This window comes from Quercus suber, unplaced genomic scaffold (assembly GCF_002906115.3).
Source record: "Quercus suber isolate HL8 unplaced genomic scaffold, Cork oak 2.0 scaffold_398, whole genome shotgun sequence".
NCBI lineage: Eukaryota > Viridiplantae > Streptophyta > Magnoliopsida > Fagales > Fagaceae > Quercus > Quercus suber.
In genome coordinates, this window is record NW_027069849.1 from 114,265 (window position 1) to 133,946 (window position 19,682).

The 19,682-nt window shown below is 34.2% G+C and overlaps 2 protein-coding genes across 2 annotated transcripts; both read right to left on the reverse strand.

Moving 5' to 3' along the window:
* Positions 1–10,791: 10,791 nt before the first annotated feature.
* LOC136062279 (stemmadenine O-acetyltransferase-like) lies at positions 10,792–12,337 on the reverse strand. Its single transcript, XM_065761143.1, has one exon. The coding sequence runs from the start codon at positions 12,289–12,291 to the stop codon at positions 10,996–10,998; it is 1,296 nt and encodes a 431-aa protein (XP_065617215.1). The 5' UTR covers positions 12,292–12,337; the 3' UTR covers positions 10,792–10,995.
* Positions 12,338–14,248: 1,911 nt separating this feature from the next.
* Positions 14,249–15,791, reverse strand: LOC112001123 (stemmadenine O-acetyltransferase). Its single transcript, XM_024033291.2, has one exon. It carries the CDS (start codon positions 15,743–15,745, stop codon positions 14,450–14,452), a length of 1,296 nt encoding a protein of 431 aa, XP_023889059.2. The 5' UTR covers positions 15,746–15,791; the 3' UTR covers positions 14,249–14,449.
* Between the last annotated feature and the right edge of the window lie 3,891 nt (positions 15,792–19,682).

Here is a 19,682-nt window from a genome sequence, read left to right on the forward strand (position 1 = left end):
TATGATATGCATGATAGATGTATGATAGGCTTGGTGTGAGTTGCCATGATAGATTTATGTTAGGGTTTTTGGGATGAAATGTCATGTTGATTGCAAGATGTATGCTAGTGTGTGTGTGAGTATAGATAACAATATTGAATGAGCCTTTAATGAGATTAAGACATAAGACGCAATGACTGGAAGCTGACCCAAAGGTCGGGTGGGGTTGGGTGCCTAACACCTTCTCATTCCCATACCTAAACTCTGAACCGATACTTTGGTAGTTAGACTAGTCCTTCCCCGTAAGGGTGCTATTTTATGGTTCTAGACCATATCTTGGTGGCGACTCCATATTTTCTCTACCCTAGTCCACTCGACTGAGGCATACTCCTTCTCTCTCCTCTGTGTGGGTATATGAACACAGCTGGATTCTCTGATGTATTTGGTTAGCCATTTTATTTAATAACAGAATATCTTCTATTTAGAATTGTTCAATCTTGCATACGAATGGTGAGCTAACACAAAAACAAGTTGAAGGTTTAAGCTTGATGAAGGTAGATTTTTTTAAAATCACATTTCAGTTGAGACTAGAATGGCATTGACCAAATTTGCATTTGAGGTGTTTTTTGCACATCGAGAATTCTGGACAAAATATTCTTGCAGTTGGTAACTATGTCGAACTCTTCATTGTCCATGTCGAGTTTTGGGATGTGAGTCTAGAGATGCTTCCGCCTAGTTGATAAAATGCTAGTGGCTATTATGTTTTGGGTTTGAAAGAAGGAAAGGATGTGGGCGAGAAGACATTCTGGTAGATTGATGATCCTGTCAAGTTCTACTTCGAAGAAAGTTTATGGTATTTTAATTTTGATTTTGCCATCAAGAAGTCTCAATTGGGTTGATATGAAGGTTAAGGTTCGCTAGAGGTAATGGTAAGATTAATACAATAGGAGATTTTGGAAAAAGATTAGAGAAAAATGGGTTTGAATTTTAAAGATTTGGATTTTTTCTGCCTACACAACAAACTCATGCTCCAAGTATTAAAAACTTCCATAATACCCTTGTTTTCAATTATGGTAGCTCCTGATATAATATAATATTTTATTATCTATACTACTATTTAAGGGGCTTCCCTTGTTTGGATTTCTCATTTTTTATGTTTAAAATGCTCTCATCATACCCACTTACAAGTTTTTAACTACCGGGGATAAATATGTAAATTAAAACTCTTACACTTTAAGACCCACAAACTCACGTACGCTTTATAGTTTCTATCTCACTTTCTATCTCTCATTCTTCTTCAGATTGAAGACATTTAATTTAGCTCTACATCCTCATTTCTTTTTCTTTAGATTAAAGACATTTACTGTCAAAGACTCCAACAAATTTTTGGGCTCCAACAAATTTATTGTCTAAGGCTTTAAGGTTCAAACTTCAAAACTACCCAACTTTGAAAACAAGGAAAAAGAAAATAAAAAGCAACCATATATTCTGGTACGTTTTGGGTTTTTTTTTTTTGATGAACAGTTACTTTCTGGGTTACTTTTGTTTTGTTTTGTTTCGTTTTTGTTTTTGTTTTTGTTTTTTTTTTTGCTTTTTTGTTTTTTTTTTTTTTTTTAACTCTCTCCTTTCTTCTTTATGTTTCACAAATTTCCATTCCTTCTTCTATTTTTTTTTTCTTTTAAGAATTTGTTTTTTTTTTTTTTACCATCATTGTATATGTTTTTGGAATTAAATTTTTTTATTATTTTTATTTTTTTTTTACCATCATTGTATATGTTTTTGGCATTAAATTTTTTTATTTAGGTATGTAACAAACTTGAGTTCTACTTTTTTTTTTCTTTTTTTATGTATCATGTTAACTCCTTTTTTTTTTAGATCTCCATTAGTTATTTATTAAATAGTTGATGATGTGGTTATAAGATTTTAAAGAGTCCATGATAGAGTTAAATTATAAAGAATCTTTATCTTTATTTGAACAATTTTAATAGGATTTTCAGGAAAAATAATCTCATCAAAATTTAAATCAAACATAAACTCTAACAAACTTATGCTATTATCTTTAATAATACTAGCCTATCGTACGCGCTTCGCGTGTGCGAAGAGGCTTTTTTTTTTATAGATTTATTATCATAATTTTTCTTTCATCATAATTTGGAAAAATAGATAGGATTTTTTTTTCTAAGAGAATAGGATTCCTTTTTCAATTAGAAGCTTTTGGTGTTTATCCAAATCCAATTGAAATATAATAGTTATAAAAATATGATAATGTAATATAAAAAAAAAAAAAGATAATGTAATAGTTTAAAAAAGAAACGTGGGATAGTGTTGACAACTTTTTTTTTTTTAATAAATAATGTGGGATAGTTTTTCCTTATTTTATGGGAGGGCTAATTATTTTTTTCAAACGTGGGTAGTGAGAGGGTTTTTATTTATTTATTTATTTTTATTCTTATCTATTTAGATTTTAACCTCATTTCTTATTTTTAGGAATAATGATAAATTAATTAAATTAGGGGTAATTTTGGAAGTGAAAAAGGCAGTAACTAACTTTATGAATCCTCTTAATATGAAACTAGCCTCTAGGTTTTTTTTTTTTTTTTTTTTTTTTGGAGAATGTAGAATCTAAATTATAATAAATGCTCTAAATTAACCCTTACCCCAAAAAATAGAAGAGCCTCTGAGCACGTGCGTGAGCGCATGCTCAGAGGCTAGTTTTATTTTAAGTTCTAATGGATTTTTATTTTTGAGAAAATTATAATGGATTGATATACTATTTATTGTGAAAATATTGACAGGTTGTTGTAGACGTATAAAAATTCAAAAATTTTCAATGTTAGTAAATCCCCAAAAGGTCCCCTTAATTTAATTTTTTTCTTCATCAATAAATTAACAATAGCATTTATAACTTACTAGATTTTATTTTTGAGAGATTTTTGTTTTTTATTTAAAAATACTAGTTACAACAATAGGGAAGGATGATTGAACAAACAATATCACTAAATTACAAGGCTTATTAACACAACAGGAAACATAACACATCAAGATAATTGTTAGGTTCTAAGGAATTAGGAACTAATGTATTAGAACTTCAATTTGTAATGTTGGCAAACCATGATCAAAACTTTTAATCTGTTTAGACTTGCTCAAAGTGTATTTATATGTAAAGTTGGAATCGAGTGTTCTATAGGATTTACTGTGTAAATTTGCCTGGCTCGATCGATCAAAAATTAGGCTCAATTGATTGAAAGTTGCAGATTTTTTCTTAGAATTTTCCAACTCAGCCCAAGCCCGTTTGACTGTAGGTTTTTGTTTTAAGTATAAAAGGGTAAACCCTAGCCACGTTTTGAGGTTGCTCTTTATGCTCTGTGTGTGTGTGTGTGTGTGTGTGTGTGAATCTTTTTGAGATCTAAAGGTGTTTGCCTTCAGCATACTTAAGGCTATAAAGAATCAAGACTATGTCAAGAACTTGATGATCATTTCAGTTGCTGATCCAAGAGCTTAAAGATACACAAGCGGGAGTGCTTGTACTTGCTGGAATCAAGAAAGAAGTAGTTCGTGGACTCGAAGCTGTCACGTGGTCATGGAATAAGTTTCCTACTCTAGGAGCAATAGGATGTTAGTGGTCTAAGTCGCTATTGTGTAAACTTCAATTCTTTCATATGGATTCGTTTACCTTGAGCATAGTTAGGTTAAATCCTCCCCAGGTTTTTTACCATTTGGTTTTCCTAGATCAACATATCTTTATGTTCTTTATTTTTCGAACTTTACATTGATATGATATATTTGTGTTAACCTAGACTTGTTTAATTTGACTAAGTAATCACTTGGCTAATTAACTAGGTTAATCTGGTTGTGTTTTAAGGGGTCTAAAAAGCACAAGTGGTATCAGAGCAAGTAGCTCTCTTGTTGTAGATCCTTTGATCTAAAAGCTAATCCTTGACCCCTATTGTCATGGATTCTTGGAAGATCTTATTGCTAATATGCCAACTTGTCTACTTGTTATCCTTGTCTCTTGTTGCTTTTGTTAAATCTTTCCTTGAGCATCTTGGCATAATTACACGTGATGATAATTATTTGTGTTATACTGCTTTAACTACCTTAAAGGAACGTGATTCTTGCCTTTGGTATTTGGATAGTGGTTGTTCCAAGCATATGATAGGAAATAAAGCTTTATTCAAGACACTATTTGAAGGAAAGATTGGGATAGTCAGTTTGGAGATGGAAGCAAATCTGTGATCAAGGCATTAGAACTGTGGACATTCCAGGGTTGCAGTTTTTGAAGATGTCTGGTATGTTGATGGGTTGAAGGCTAACTTACTAACATCAGTCAGATTTGTGATAATGGACTGAATGTTCTCTTACCAAGTATGAATGTGGATGCTTGATGGAGGAGGTGACTCCTCTCAAGGTATGACAATGGGAGAGGGAAGGAGAAGAGGTTAGAATGATTTCTCACTAAGGATGAGTAGCTCTCTCTCTCTCTAAAAGATGGTTGTGTGTGTGTAGAAAACTATCTAGGGTTTTTCTCTTTAAATGGCCTCTTTACAATTTCTGTAGGTAATGAGGGTATATATAGTATGGGTGAAGGGTAAGAAAGTCACACTTAAAAATCCTCAAGGCAAAGAATCTCATGGGTATCTTGCGAGAGGGTCTTACCCACGAAATACTCGCGAAATTAACAGCATGGCAGACTCTTTAGCATCCAATCATGTGTTTCTCATATGCCCTTTTCACGAGAACCCTTCTCATGAACTTCTTGCGAGCTAGTCGCAAATGCATTGATCTTCATTTCATACTCGACTTCTTCACCAACTTAATACTAAACCCAATACAATAAAATCCCACAAAATACAAGGAGCAAAATAAAAGAAAATACAACACTTTTTGTCATCGAATAAAGCTAACATAAAACATAGTTGTTAATCACAACTTTACAAAAGCCTATAAAATTTAAATAAGCTTCCAAGACTTTAATTCCCACTAAAACTCATATTAAGTTTGTTTAGATAGGCTAAAACTCTAAAGAATTTTTCAATAACACTTAAACTCCTAATCCATTTAGGTTTTAATCTCTTATCATTTTCCTTAACTGATAAGGAGACTAAAAATTCAATATGAATAATCCACAAAAATAACTCTCATGTTACATCTTCTTTTATTTATTTTCTATGTAGATTTCATAATATAAAATAATATCACATTCAAAATAAATTAAATAATTTCAATTTCACTCTAGAAGCAATTAAATTAAATTTAAATGAGGTCGGTGTTATAGTTATAACCTTAATCTATAATTAAGTTTGTAGCCAAACTTTGTCTTTAATAAATAGCTTAACTTTATGTTAAATGTGTCTATTGACTAATTTATCAATGGTAATATTATTTCATTATAACCTTCATGATTGAAAAAATATTAAGAATATTAAAATGATTATAAATTCATTATTAATTTATTTATAAAATGTTTACGTTTCAAGTTTTATTTATTTTAATTTTAATTATACATAAAATGGCAAATAGTATACATTTAAAACAGAATTTCAAAGAGTAATCAATATACAACTATTATTGTCACATAGTCAGGGTTGTTACAATTGTGCCCTCCCTAGCTTCTTAACATATTTTTAAGTAAAATCTTTTAATTATTTTAGCTAATAACAGCAGCCAATGAAGAAATTGTGAAATAAGTTTTTATCGACAACGAGCTTTTTGTCACTTTCGAATTTAGCTATATCTTCCTCTTTCAATTTTATCCATGCTTCCATCCCATCCCCATTTTTTGTGTCTATAAACACAATTACACTCTTTATATTGTAATTGATCCTTGTTGGTTTTTCTAATTGCATCTCTCAACTTGCCCACAATGCCATACCACTCTTCCCCAAGTGCCAAGTGTAGGGAATAAACTTGAAAGAAAAAACACGCCAAAGAAAACAATCGCACACACAAAAAAAATTTACATGGTTCGGCAATTTGCCTACATCTACGGAGTTGCAGGGATTTCACTATTACTAAGAAAAAAAATACAAAGTGCGGCTACAGTGTTTTCACTCTCTTAAAACCAACAACAAGACGAAACCCTAATCGCCAAAAAACGATTTTTATATCCTGCGCACAGGATCTAGCTTGGGCTGTCAACTCAAGCCTTCGCTCCATGGAATAAGCCTAAAAAAATCTCCCATTAAAAACCACGCAACATTATTTCAAGTCGGGTCGGGTCGTCAACCGGATCAAACACAACTAGGTTCCACAAAGCCCAACAAATCTCCCACTTGGAGACTAGTTCAATCACCAACATCATCGCTATCCTCCAAAAACAATCCCTCATCCCTGCAACTCATCCTCCTATCCTTAAGCTAGAAGGCTAACTGAAGCTGCACATAGCTTCAGCTTCTCAATAGTGACACCTTTAGTCAACATGTCTGTCAAATTCTTAGATCCATAAATCTTCTAAGTATTACCAACTTATCTTCAACAAGGTAACAAATAAAATGGTATTTTGTCTGTATATGTTTCAACATTGAATGAAAAGCCAAATTCTTAGCAAGAAAAATGCACTCTAACTGTCACTATGTAGAATGCCATCTCTTGCTTCTTACCCAATTCATCTAAAAACCATGTAGCCAAATCATTTCCTTTCCAGCTTCAGTTGCTCAACATACTCAATTTCTGTAGTAAACAAAGTAATAATCTTTTGTAGATTTGAAGCTCAGGATATAGCTGTACCACTTAGAGTAAATACAAACCCAGTGGTACTCTTTCTGCTATCAATATCACCAGCAAAATCAGCATCTACATAACCTTACAGTTTCAAACTTGCACCTGTGAAGCAAAGACATGTATCTGATCAACCCTTCAGATATCTCAAAATCCACTTGACTACTTCCCAATGCTGCTTTCCTGGCCTACTGTGAATCTACTCACAACTCCCACTGCATGTGCAATGTCTGGCCTTGTACGCATCCATAGCATACATCAAGCTGCCAATAGCTGAGGCATAGGACACCTTGCTCATATAGTCCCTTTCTTCTTTTGTCTTCGTGACTGTTCTTTGCTTAGTTTGAAATGACTACCCAAGGGTGTACTCATTGGTTTAGCTTCATTCATGTTGAACCTAATGAGAACTTTCTTCACATACTTTGACTGTGAAAGCTTCAATGTTCCATTAGCCTTGTCTCTAATGATTCTCATACCAAGGATTTGCTTTGCAGCTCCCAAATCCTTCATTGCAAATTGTTTTGACAATTGCTTCTTTAGATTATTAATCTCCTTAATGCTAGACTCTAAAAAGCATATCATCATATACAATAGTAAAATGATGTAAGAATTGTCAAAAAACTTAACATAGCAACAGCGATCAACTTCACATCTCTTGAACCCAATTCTATGCATAAAGTTGTCAAATTTCTTGTACCACTGTCTAGGAGCTTGTTTTAGGCCATACAAGCTCTTTCTCAGTTTGCAAACTATATTCTCTTATCCCTGAACAATGAACCCTTCTGGCTGAATCATGTAAATGTTTTCTTCCAAGTCACCATAAGGAATGTCGTCTTTAATCTAACTACTCAAGATGTAAGTTTTTTGCAGCCACCATTCCAGCACCAGTCTAATTGTTGACATCTTCACAACTGGAGAAAATATCTCTGTGTAGTCAATGCCTTCCTTCTATTGGAACCTTTAACAACTAATATGGCCTTGTAACGTTTGCTACCATTATGCTCATTTTTATTCTTATATCCACTTGTTGTGCAAAGCTTCTTTCTTAATGGCAATTAGTTAGTTCCCATGTTTGATTCCCCAACAAGGAATCCATCTCACTTTCATGGCTAACTCCCACTTGCTTGAATTCTCATCTTCAAGGCTTTATCATAACACTTTGGCTACCACCATCAGTCAACAGGAGATAATTCAGAGCGGGTGAATAACGGTGTGGAGGTCTAATGGTCCTGGAAGATCTGTGAACTTCAGCTACAGGTGTACTCTGATCTACCTATGAATCTACATTCTCCTTATCTTCTTTACCCCTTTTCTGGACATTACTTTCAGTCAATTCATCTAAGTTGACAAACTCAGATTTCTTTTGATCTATCTCTGTAACATCTGACACTACAGTTGACCTGTCCTTGTACATAACCTTTTTATAATATCACATTTCTACTTCTGATGATTTTCCTGTTTTGTTCATCCCAAAACCTATAGCCAAATTTCTCATCACCATTGCCAATGAAAAAAATATATATTATGATGTCCTTTAAATACTGGAAAAAACGGCTCGCGATTTGGGCTTCAAACGAATAAGTTATGGCCTTTTTACGTTTGCTGATTTTGCTGATCCGCGATTTTCGATCAATCGAAAATTAGATTGGATCGATCGAACCAACCAGCTTGTAACTCATTTGTTTTTATCCTGAACTTGAAGTTTTTGTCTTGGGCTTCAATGTAGACCATTCTAAACTAATGAGACTTAGTTTTTGTCATGTTTTGTCATGGTTTGCCAACATTACAAACTCAAAACCTAACAATACCAAACAAAGCCTTCATCAGATCTACTATGGTCTTCTCCTTTACAACATTGTGTGCAATAGACCAAGACAGAGTTAACCTGATAACTCCCAGTACCTGTCTGTTAAGAAGAGCCTATTCCTCAGCCTTCATAGTCTCAAGTTTTTTCCCCAAAAGAGGCAGATGGAATTTCTTCCCATAAAGATAATCTTCAATCTGCATCCTCCAATATGCGAAGTCTATGCCATTGAACTTTTCTGTTCGAGACACCTTTCCTACTTCCTCTGCCATTGCTCCCACTCAAACCTAAACCTAGCTCTGATACCAGTCGTAGGGAATAAATCCAAAATTCCCAACATGTGAGAAAAAAAAATGGAGAAAACACACGCCAAAGAAAATAATCACACGCACAAGACAATATTTACGTGATTCAGCAATTTGCCTATGTCCACAAAGTTGCAGGGATTTCACTATTATCAAGGAAAAAATACAAAGTGTAGCTACAGTGTTCTTACTCTCTCAAAACCAACAACAAGAAGAAACCCTAATCACCAAAAAACGGTTTTTATATCCTGCACACTGGATCAAGCTTGGGCCTATCAGCCCGAGCCTTCGCTCCATGGACTAAGTCTCAGAAAATCTCTCATTAAAAACCATGCAACATTATTTCGGGTCGGGTCAGGTCATCAACCGGATCAAATACAACTAGGCTCCACAAAGCCTAACACCAAGTTCATTGGGCACCATAAAATTCACTACATAAAGCTTCACAGTGGTAATCACCTTTATCAATAGAAGGATTGTCTTTGATGTCCCGGGCCAAAGGGTAATAACATGTTAAGGCGTTGGACAATGATTACTTCAAAAAACTTGATTTGGCAATATTGGTGATAAAGTTTTGGGTTGAAGAAGATGAAAGAAGCATGTATGGAAGGCTGTATTTTGTTTAGAAAATAATACAGATAATGGATAGGGGTTTGTGAAGATGGTTTTACAATCTCCTATGAGATTACTTCAACCTATACCTTCATTTCCTCTTTCTAAAGTTCAGAAAATTTGAATAAGTGGTTCTGTGGAGGGTTTTTATTCAAACGGTGGTGAGTATATATATAGAGCTACAAATTTAACTACAAGACAAGCTTGCGAAGTTGACGTTTTTATGTTCAAGAAACTTGTAGTTTAGTAATATTTTCCATTCCTCTTCTTTGTTATTGTGAAGATGGTTAACTATTAAATTAACCAATTACCTAAGTTGATTAATTACTACAAATTACATGCAAATCCAAATTAAGGTACAATGAAATCACCAAGCTAAGTTAAGTGCTGCAAAAAGTAAGTTTGACACAGTGATTTGATCACGTTGGGAAAACCATTGAAGGAAAAATCACACCGAGTGAATTTTAGGTCACTACTCTAGAGAATCTACTAACAAGATTAGAGGTTATAGTAGAACCTACTAATCAATAAGGAAGCTTAGTTCCAATCTCCAAATTGGACTACTTCTTGCAAAAGATTTATTTTTTGCATGGATCTCTTATTTGTGACTAACACCACAACAACCAGTTGATTTTTGTAGCATTTGCAATGTTCTCCAAATTATGCTTTGATGAACTGATAGTAGCTTGGTACAAAACCTTAGCTGCATAGACCTTTGTAGCAACTCTAGGTATGCGTGTGTCTATTTATATATTTGATGATGGCCATAAATATCTATTTTTTATATTTTGGAACCCTAGTGCAAGGATTTTAAGAAGAGCCAAGTCATTGTTGGTTGAAACATAAATTACTATTTAGTTTTTCCATAGCTTGATAGATCAACATGTATCAATAGGTATCAAAGTTCTATTTTGACAGGCTTTCTTGATCAATCTTATGTCTTCAATTCATACCACTTGAATGTGTTTCGAACATGCTTAAAATTAAGACTCAAATACATGTAAAATTTGTTTTGACTTGAATATGTCAATACATAAAAGTTTGACCCGTATAATGTTTACAAATTCTAAAATAATCTTGGAAAAATAAATAATTCATTTAATATTTTTGTTAGAAATAAAAGAAACAGAAGAATTACATATTTTCAAAAATCTTATTAGATTCCTAATAAAACTAAATGTTAAAATTGTTGGTATTGGTGACTTTTCCTTTAGTTGAGAAGATGTTAATTGATAAACATTTTTACAAATATTAAAATTAGGAGAATGATACTTACAGAAAATCACACTGCAAACTTATTTTATATAGTCATACAAATACCAACCCAAAGACCCAAAGAAGCTTTGTCAAAAAAAAAAAAAAAAAGACCCAAAGAAGAAACTAAAACTCTAGCAGTTTCACCAATATATTACAAATAACATTACAGGATGATATAATTGATTGGAATACTTTTAACACATGGAAGCTTTTGACTTCCTTTATTTTAGGTCAAGATGGAAACTAACGAAGAAACTGCTAAACAATTTTGCAGTATCAGCCATTCAGTCTACGCATCCAGCATGCTCATACACTAACAAGTTAAGCATTTAAGGTTGTGTTGGAAGCATATGCAAGGAGCTCTGAGTCACTTTCAAATTTAGCCATGTCTTCCTCTTTCAAGCTAACCCATGCCTCTATTCCATCCCCACTTTTGGTGTCTATAAATACACCTACGTTCTTGGAAGGCGCGCTAACCAGACCAATCCACATGGGATTTCCCCAACCAAAATCCACTTCATACATAGGGAACCTGCACCAACTACTGAAATTGAATTGAACTATATCTTCTTTCAGGAGTTTTTCACTAGCCTCTTTGAGATAATTCAAGTGTTGAGTGTGGTCCTGTAATTTTTTCACATACTCATTGTCGATTTTTCTTATCGCGGCTCTCACTTTGCCCACAAGGCCATTCCTCTCTTCACTAGACAGAAGGACTGTTGCAAACCGGGAGATATTTCCAAAAGAATTTCTAGGCAATGGCGGATCCATCCTTGTTCGTAAATTCACTGCAAATAGCGCCGTGTTGCGCTTTTTCGGCCCAAAGTTTGCTTGTGTAGCAGCCACATATCGGCTCCATAAAAAGACTGACAAAGCCTCGACACGGCTAGGGTGTAATGGGCATTCTAAGTCTGAGCTTTCTGCGTATTTTTCTCTAAGAGCCACTATTGAAGCAGAACTAAACACAAACATCTTTAATACAAACTTTTCTTTTATCATACTATTTCCTGGTTGAAACCCAGATAAAGTACTTGTAGGAGGAAAGAGAGTTGATGCTTGAAATTGGGGATATATATCACTATCACCTCGAGCTGTGGCTGCCCAATTTTTCATAAACATGATAAAGGATGTGCCATCAGCAATCTTGTGGGAAATACATGCACCAATGACAATACCACCACAAGTGAAGTAGTTGGCTTGAACAGCGAAGGCAAAATGGTGCATGCCAGCAATATCGCATGGAATAAATTTCTTGAACTCTGCAGAATACTGATTTGTAACAATATCAGAAAGCTCGCACTTGACTTGGGCTTCGCGACACAACACGCCTTCATCATTGCAGTCTACAGTTAGATTGTCTTTAACGCGGCCAGCTAAAGGGTAGTAACGCGTTAAGACGTCGGACAATGATTGCTTGAGCACAGTAGAGAATGATTTGGCAGGATCGGTACTGATTTTAGAGTAAGCATCATTCTGTGTGTAGAAAAAGAGAACTGGAACATACCTATGAGGGAATGTTTGGTCGAGAAAGGAAAGCTGATAATAGCGAAGATGGGTGGGAGTTGGTGAAGATGGTTTGATATTCTCATTGGAGATTACTTCCAGTTCAACCTTCATTTTCTCTTGCTAAAGCAAGTTCAAATTACATTGAACGAGTGCCTCTATGAATGGTGCTTATTCAAATGGTGGCATCTATCTACGTATATATAGAGCTTCTGCAAATGTGCTTGACCAGGTTGGTTTGATAAAGACGTGCATGGGCCAGGGGCGGCGCTAGTCTATATTGACTTCAAAAAAAAAAAAAATTTATATATATAAAAAATATTTTTTTCTTTGTGTGTACTCGAAGTATCACAATGGTCAATACCTCAAATCTTTCAATATTGTCGGTTTTTCAGCAACCAATAAGGTAAGTTCAGAATCTTTGAGGGGCGGCGTTGGTGTATATTCAGGGGTTCATTTGAACCCGACTTAAAAAAAAAAAAAAAAAAATTATATATATAAAAAATATTTTTTTCTTTGTTAGTTTAATACTTTAATTTATTTTTAAAAATATTTTTGCACACTCTAAATTAAATTTTGCACATCTTTATTACAAATATTTCAAACTCTAAGAATAAAAAGTAATTGTTTGTGAATTGTGTCTCTCTTTTTTATAAATTTATATTTTGTGTGTGAGTGTGTCTAATATTGATTGTGTGCATTACTTTTTATTATAGTGTTATTTGTGTGAATTATGATGTATGTAGATGTTTGTGCGTACAATATAAATATAATATAATTTAATAATTAGGAAATAGAAATGGTTTGTTACATGTGTGTGTATTGTTATCATATTATAATAACTTTTTGTTATAAAGTTAGTAAAATTTAAGAAAAAAAATTGTAAAGTTAGTGTTTGTCCAAGCATTTGATTGATTAAGTAAACACGTAGTATATAATTTTATGTATGAATGAGTGTAGTTATGTGTGTCAATAATTAATACAAAACTAATGAGTTTAGTTTTGTCATTTAGTTTAAAATATTTTTATTAAAAAAAATAACAAATAGATAATAACAATTGCATAAAAATAAAAATGTTAGATAAACTTAACAAAATAAAATAGTTATAGGTTCATAGCTACCCACATTAGCAATAAATACTCATAAAGAACTATCATATAATAATTAAAAATTTGAGAATTTGTAGAAGAAAATTGTAAAAGTTCATATATTATTATTTTTTTTTTTTGTCGATAACTCGATATATTCAAGTTCTTTTTTTTATTAAAATTTTTTAATAACCCCCTAAATAAAATTCTTGAAATCGTCACTAGCATGGGCAAGTTATTGACCGCTTCATTTTAAATGTAATTAAATTGTCTTGTAAAAACTTTAACCAGCGAATGTAGTAGCTTTGGTTCATAATTTATGATAACATTGGGGGTTCATTATCGTTTTCACGCTTTTTATCTTTATTTATATATGGTAAAGTCTTATATGGAAGGTTATCCTCCTAGCAAAGATTTGAAAAACGAACTATGGGTTGCCGTATTAAACATTTAAACTCTTTCAATTTGCAAAAATGGGGCAAAGAACTTATAGGTCAGTGGCTCAGGGTCTTCCTGTGAAAACTTTTGTCTCTTTTTTTTTTTTTTTTNAATTCATACCACTTGAATGTGTTTCGAACATGCTTAAAATTAAGACTCAAATACATGTAAAATTTGTTTTGACTTGAATATGTCAATACATAAAAGTTTGACCCGTATAATGTTTACAAATTCTAAAATAATCTTGGAAAAATAAATAATTCATTTAATATTTTTGTTAGAAATAAAAGAAACAGAAGAATTACATATTTTCAAAAATCTTATTAGATTCCTAATAAAACTAAATGTTAAAATTGTTGGTATTGGTGACTTTTCCTTTAGTTGAGAAGATGTTAATTGATAAACATTTTTACAAATATTAAAATTAGGAGAATGATACTTACAGAAAATCACACTGCAAACTTATTTTATATAGTCATACAAATACCAACCCAAAGACCCAAAGAAGCTTTGTCAAAAAAAAAAAAAAAAAGACCCAAAGAAGAAACTAAAACTCTAGCAGTTTCACCAATATATTACAAATAACATTACAGGATGATATAATTGATTGGAATACTTTTAACACATGGAAGCTTTTGACTTCCTTTATTTTAGGTCAAGATGGAAACTAACGAAGAAACTGCTAAACAATTTTGCAGTGTCAGCCATTCAGTCTACGCATCCAGCATGCTCATACACTAACAAGTTAAGCATTTAAGGTTGTGTTGGAAGCATATGCAAGGAGCTCTGAGTCACTTTCAAATTTAGCCATGTCTTCCTCTTTCAAGCTAACCCATGCCTCTATTCCATCCCCACTTTTGGTGTCTATAAATACACCTACGTTCTTGGAAGGCGCGCTAACCAGACCAATCCACATGGGATTTCCCCAACCAAAATCCACTTCATACATAGGGAACCTGCACCAACTACTGAAATTGAATTGAACTATATCTTCTTTCAGGAGTTTTTCACTAGCCTCTTTGAGATAATTCAAGTGTTGAGTGTGGTCCTGTAATTTTTTCACATACTCATTGTCGATTTTTCTTATCGCGGCTCTCACTTTGCCCACAAGGCCATTCCTCTCTTCACTAGACAGAAGGACTGTTGCAAACCGGGAGATATTTCCAAAAGAATTTCTAGGCAATGGCGGATCCATCCTTGTTCGTAAATTCACTGCAAATAGCGCCGTGTTGCGCTTTTTCGGCCCAAAGTTTGCTTGTGTAGCAGCCACATATCGGCTCCATAAAAAGACTGACAAAGCCTCGACACGGCTAGGGTGTAATGGGCATTCTAAGTCTGAGCTTTCTGCGTATTTTTCTCTAAGAGCCACTATTGAAGCAGAACTAAACACAAACATCTTTAATACAAACTTTTCTTTTATCATACTATTTCCTGGTTGAAACCCAGATAAAGTACTTGCAGGAGGAAAGAGAGTTGATGCTTGAAATTGGGGATATATATCACTATCACCTCGAGCTGTGGCTGCCCAATTTTTCATAAACATGATAAAGGATGTGCCATCAGCAATCTTGTGGGAAATACATGCTCCAATGACAATACCACCACAAGTGAAGTAGTTGGCTTGAACAGCGAAGGCAAAATGGTGCATGCCAGCAATATCGCATGGAATAAATTTCTTGAACTCTGCAGAATACTGATTTGTAACAATATCAGAAAGCTCGCACTTGACTTGGGCTTCGCGATACAACACGCCTTCATCATTGCAGTCTACAGTTAGATTGTCTTTAACGCGGCCAGCTAAAGGGTAGTAACGCGTTAAGACGTCGGACAATGATTGCTTGAGCACAGTAGAGAATGATTTGGCAGGATCGGTACTGATTTTAGAGTAAGCATCATTCTGTGTGTAGAAAAAGAGAACTGGAACATACCTATGAGGGAATGTTTGGTCGAGAAAGGAAAGCTGATAATAGCGAAGATGGGTGGGAGTTGGTGAAGATGGTTTGATATTCTCATTGGAGATTACTTCCAGTTCAACCTTCATTTTCTCTTGCTAAAGCAAGTTCAAATTACATTGAACGAGTGCCTCTATGAATGGTGCTTATTCAAATGGTGGCATCTATCTACGTATATATAGAGCTTCTGCAAATGTGCTTGACCAGGTTGGTTTGATAAAGACGTGCATGGGCCAGGGGCGGCGCTAGTCTATATTGACTTCAAAAAAAAAAAAAATTTATATATATAAAAAATATTTTTTTCTTTGTGTGTACTCGAAGTATCACAATGGTCAATACCTCAAATCTTTCAATATTGTCGGTTTTTCAGCAACCAATAAGGTAAGTTCAGAATCTTTGAGGGGCGGCGTTGGTGTATATTCAGGGTTCATTTGAACCCGACTTAAAAAAAAAAAAAAAAAAAATTATATATAAAAAATATTTTTTCTTTGTTAGTTTAATACTTTAATTTATTTTTAAAATATTTTTGCAACTCTAAATTAAATTTTGCACATCTTTATTACAATATTTTCAAACTTAAGAATAAAAAGTAATTGTTTGTGAATTGTGTCCTCTTTTTTTATAAATTTATTTTGTGTGTGAGTGTGCTAAAAAGAAGGGGATATATTCTTTGTTATCTCAACATTGCTTAGATATACAAAATATTCGAGGGCAAGGATATGATGGAGCAAGCAACATGCGAGGTATGTGGAATGGATTACAAGCTTTGATTTTGAATGATTGCCCATATGCTTATTACATCCATTGTTTTGCACATCGCTTACAATTGGCATTAGTAAAAGCATCAAAACAAGTTAATGCCATTAGTCATTTTTTTCTTGCATTGCTCTTTCTGATCAAAATTGTTAATGCTTCATGCAAGCGCAATGAGCAATTGAAAGTTGCCAATGCTAATGAAATAGCACGTTTGATTGATCTTGAAGAGCTTGAGACTGGAAGTGGACTTAATCAAATTGGCACTTTACAACGACCTATAGAAACACGTTGGAGTTCACAATTTAGATAAGTTTCTAGCTTATTAAGGATGTTTACTTCAACTATTGAAGTTTTACAAAATATAATTGATGATGCAATTGATGGAGAACATTGGGCAAAAGCAGAGTCAGCTTATGAGGGTTTAACTTTATTTGAATTTGTCTTCATCTTGCATCTTGAGAAGGAAACTATGGAGATCACTGATAAACTTTGTCAAGCTTTGCAAAGCCAATCTCAAGACATTTTAAATGTCATGCATTTAGTTTCATCTACTAAAGCACTTATCCAAAAATTTAGAGATGATGGATGGGATGGCTTACTCACCACTGTGTTATCATTTTGTGAGAAGCATTGCATTGATGTCCTGGATGTGAATGCTCGTTATGTTCCGAGGCGAGGTCGAGCTCGTAATCAGCAAGATAACGTTACAATTGAGCAACATTATTGAGTAAATATTTTTTATGCTACAATAGATTCTCAACTACAGGAACTAAATTATCGGTTTGATGAAGATGCAATGGAGTTACTTAGGCTTAGCTCAGCTTTAGAACCTCGAGAGGCATTAAAATCTTTCAGAAGTAGTGATCTTTGTTTGTTGGTAGAGAATTTCTATCCACAAGATTTCACAGATTATGACAAACAAGTTTTGAAGAATGAGCTTTATCATTTTGAGCATAATGTAGTCCAGGATTCAGAGTTCAAAGAATTGAAAAGTTTATCTGAGTTGTCTCAATGGTTGGTGAGAACTAGAAATTTAGAAAACTAAAAACTTGTTTATAGAATAGTGAGACTTGTGCTTACTCTTCCAATTTCTACTGCTACTACAGAGCGAGCATTTTCAGCTATGAAAATTGTCAAAACTAACCTTCGAAACAAAATGGAAGATGATTTTTTGATGAACTCTTTTATGTTATACATTGAAAAGGATATAGCTTCGACATTTAGTTTGGATTCAATCGTAGATGATTTTGAAGATTTGAAAGAGCGTCGAGTTCCCTTTTCATAGATGATTGTATAAAGAAACAATAGTGTTTCATGTCTTTTGTTTTTGTTAGTAGATGATTGTATCTTAATATATTAAGAAACAATGATTTTTGGGTATTTGTCTTGGTTGATAGTTTATTAATATTATATGGATGCGTATTTGAAAATTTTTTTTTCTTATCTCCGACCCCTCCCAACTTAAAATCTTGTGTCCGTCCTTGCTACGAGTCTACGATACCATTTTATTGTCATCAAATTCTCAATTTCTTTCAGCCACTGTCACACGTTTTCACCAAACCATTATTCAAGCTAATACACCAGTGTCGGAGTCTCACATCACATGTTGTGACTTGTGAGAGAGTTGGCTATATACACCAAAAACAAGATATCCTTTTCTTGGTGAGCACATCTACCAAGGATTTTTCCCAAATTACTTTGCCAGAAATATGCTTAATCTCTGAACCATAATAGGCACATAACTGTTTCGCCAGCAATATGCGTAATTTTCAGTTAAATGAGTCAAAATAACTTCAATGTGCCAAGGTGTTTTTTTTTTAATCTTAAGATTTTGAGGCTTTTTTCTCAAAAAAAAAAAATGAAAGAAGAAGAAGAAGAAGATTTAGAGGGTAATATCTATTGGTAGGCCGTAGGTTTAAGCCAGATCATATTGTTTTAACTTTTCATTGAATAGAGCCAGGGGCAGAGCCACATAGTGGCTTGGGGGGGCCGTGGCCCCTGCAAAAAAAAAAAAAAAAAAATTCCCATTAGACTAGGAAGAAAAAATAACTAGGCCCCCCCAACATCACACAGCCGGCCCCCCCTACCCATTTCTCACCCATTTTCCCAGCCTTCAATAAAAAATTAGGAACACCTCAAATTAAAAATATATATATATATATATATATCTGTTCTTCTTTCAAGCAAAAAAAAAAAAAAAAAATGTAACAGAGCCCACGGCAAACCAAGCCCACGGCAAGCCAAGCCCACGGCGAGCCCAAGCTCGCTCACGGCCAGCCCACGGATTCTCAACCAAAAAGAAAAAAAAAAAAAAACAGTACAGAGCACGTCCCGTTGTCGCTGGCAGAGACTTGAAATCCATCACATCACTGGCAGTGGCAGAGAAATCAAACCCCAAATCCCCAATACTAAAGCTCATCAAACCCCCAATTTCCCAATACTAAAGCTCATCAAACTCAGCAAACTAAAACAGAGTGTTTATCAAAAAAAAAAAAACCCCAATACACAAACCAAAACCAAACCCCAGGTCCCCAACAAACCAAACCCACTAACCCAGTAACCCACGGTCACGTTGACGTCACCGTCGCCGTCGCCGCAGCTCGGTCGCCGCTCATCGCAGTCCGCAGATCGCAGATCGGAGATCGCAGAGTTCTCTGCCTCTACTCCAGTGCTCGGCCTCCCTTAGACGGTGCTCCCTCCGGCCCTCCCTCAAGGTATTTCTCACTTTTTCTCTCTGACTCTCTTAGTCTCTATCTCTTTATCTCACTGAACATTTGAAATCTTTTTTTTCACAAATCGTAGCGGACCAACGGTCATCGCCTCATCGCCATCGGAGATCGCAGAGATCTCAGATCGTTTTTCTCTGCCTCATCGCCTCTACCTCTGCTCCGGTTTTTCTCTCTAACTCTCTCTCAGTCTCTCTCTCTTTATCTCACTGAAGGAAAAAAATGAAAGAATATTTATGAAGTCTGAAGTCTCTTAACTCTTTATTCTTATCTTTAAATTCTGATCTCAGATTCTCATGTCTCTCTCTTTTGAATTGTGCCTCTCTGATTGGCTGAATTTGCCTTTTTCTGTTTTAATGTTTTTGTCTTTTTTTTTTTAATTTGGCTTTATGTTATCACTTTTTGTTGTTGGTCAGTCAGTGACTCATTTTTTTTAATTTGGCTTTATCTTGTCACTTTTTGTTGTTGGTCAGTGACTCATTGGTGTTTGGTGAAATATTAATTGTCATTTAGTGTAACGTGTATTATGATTTGTGATTGGCAT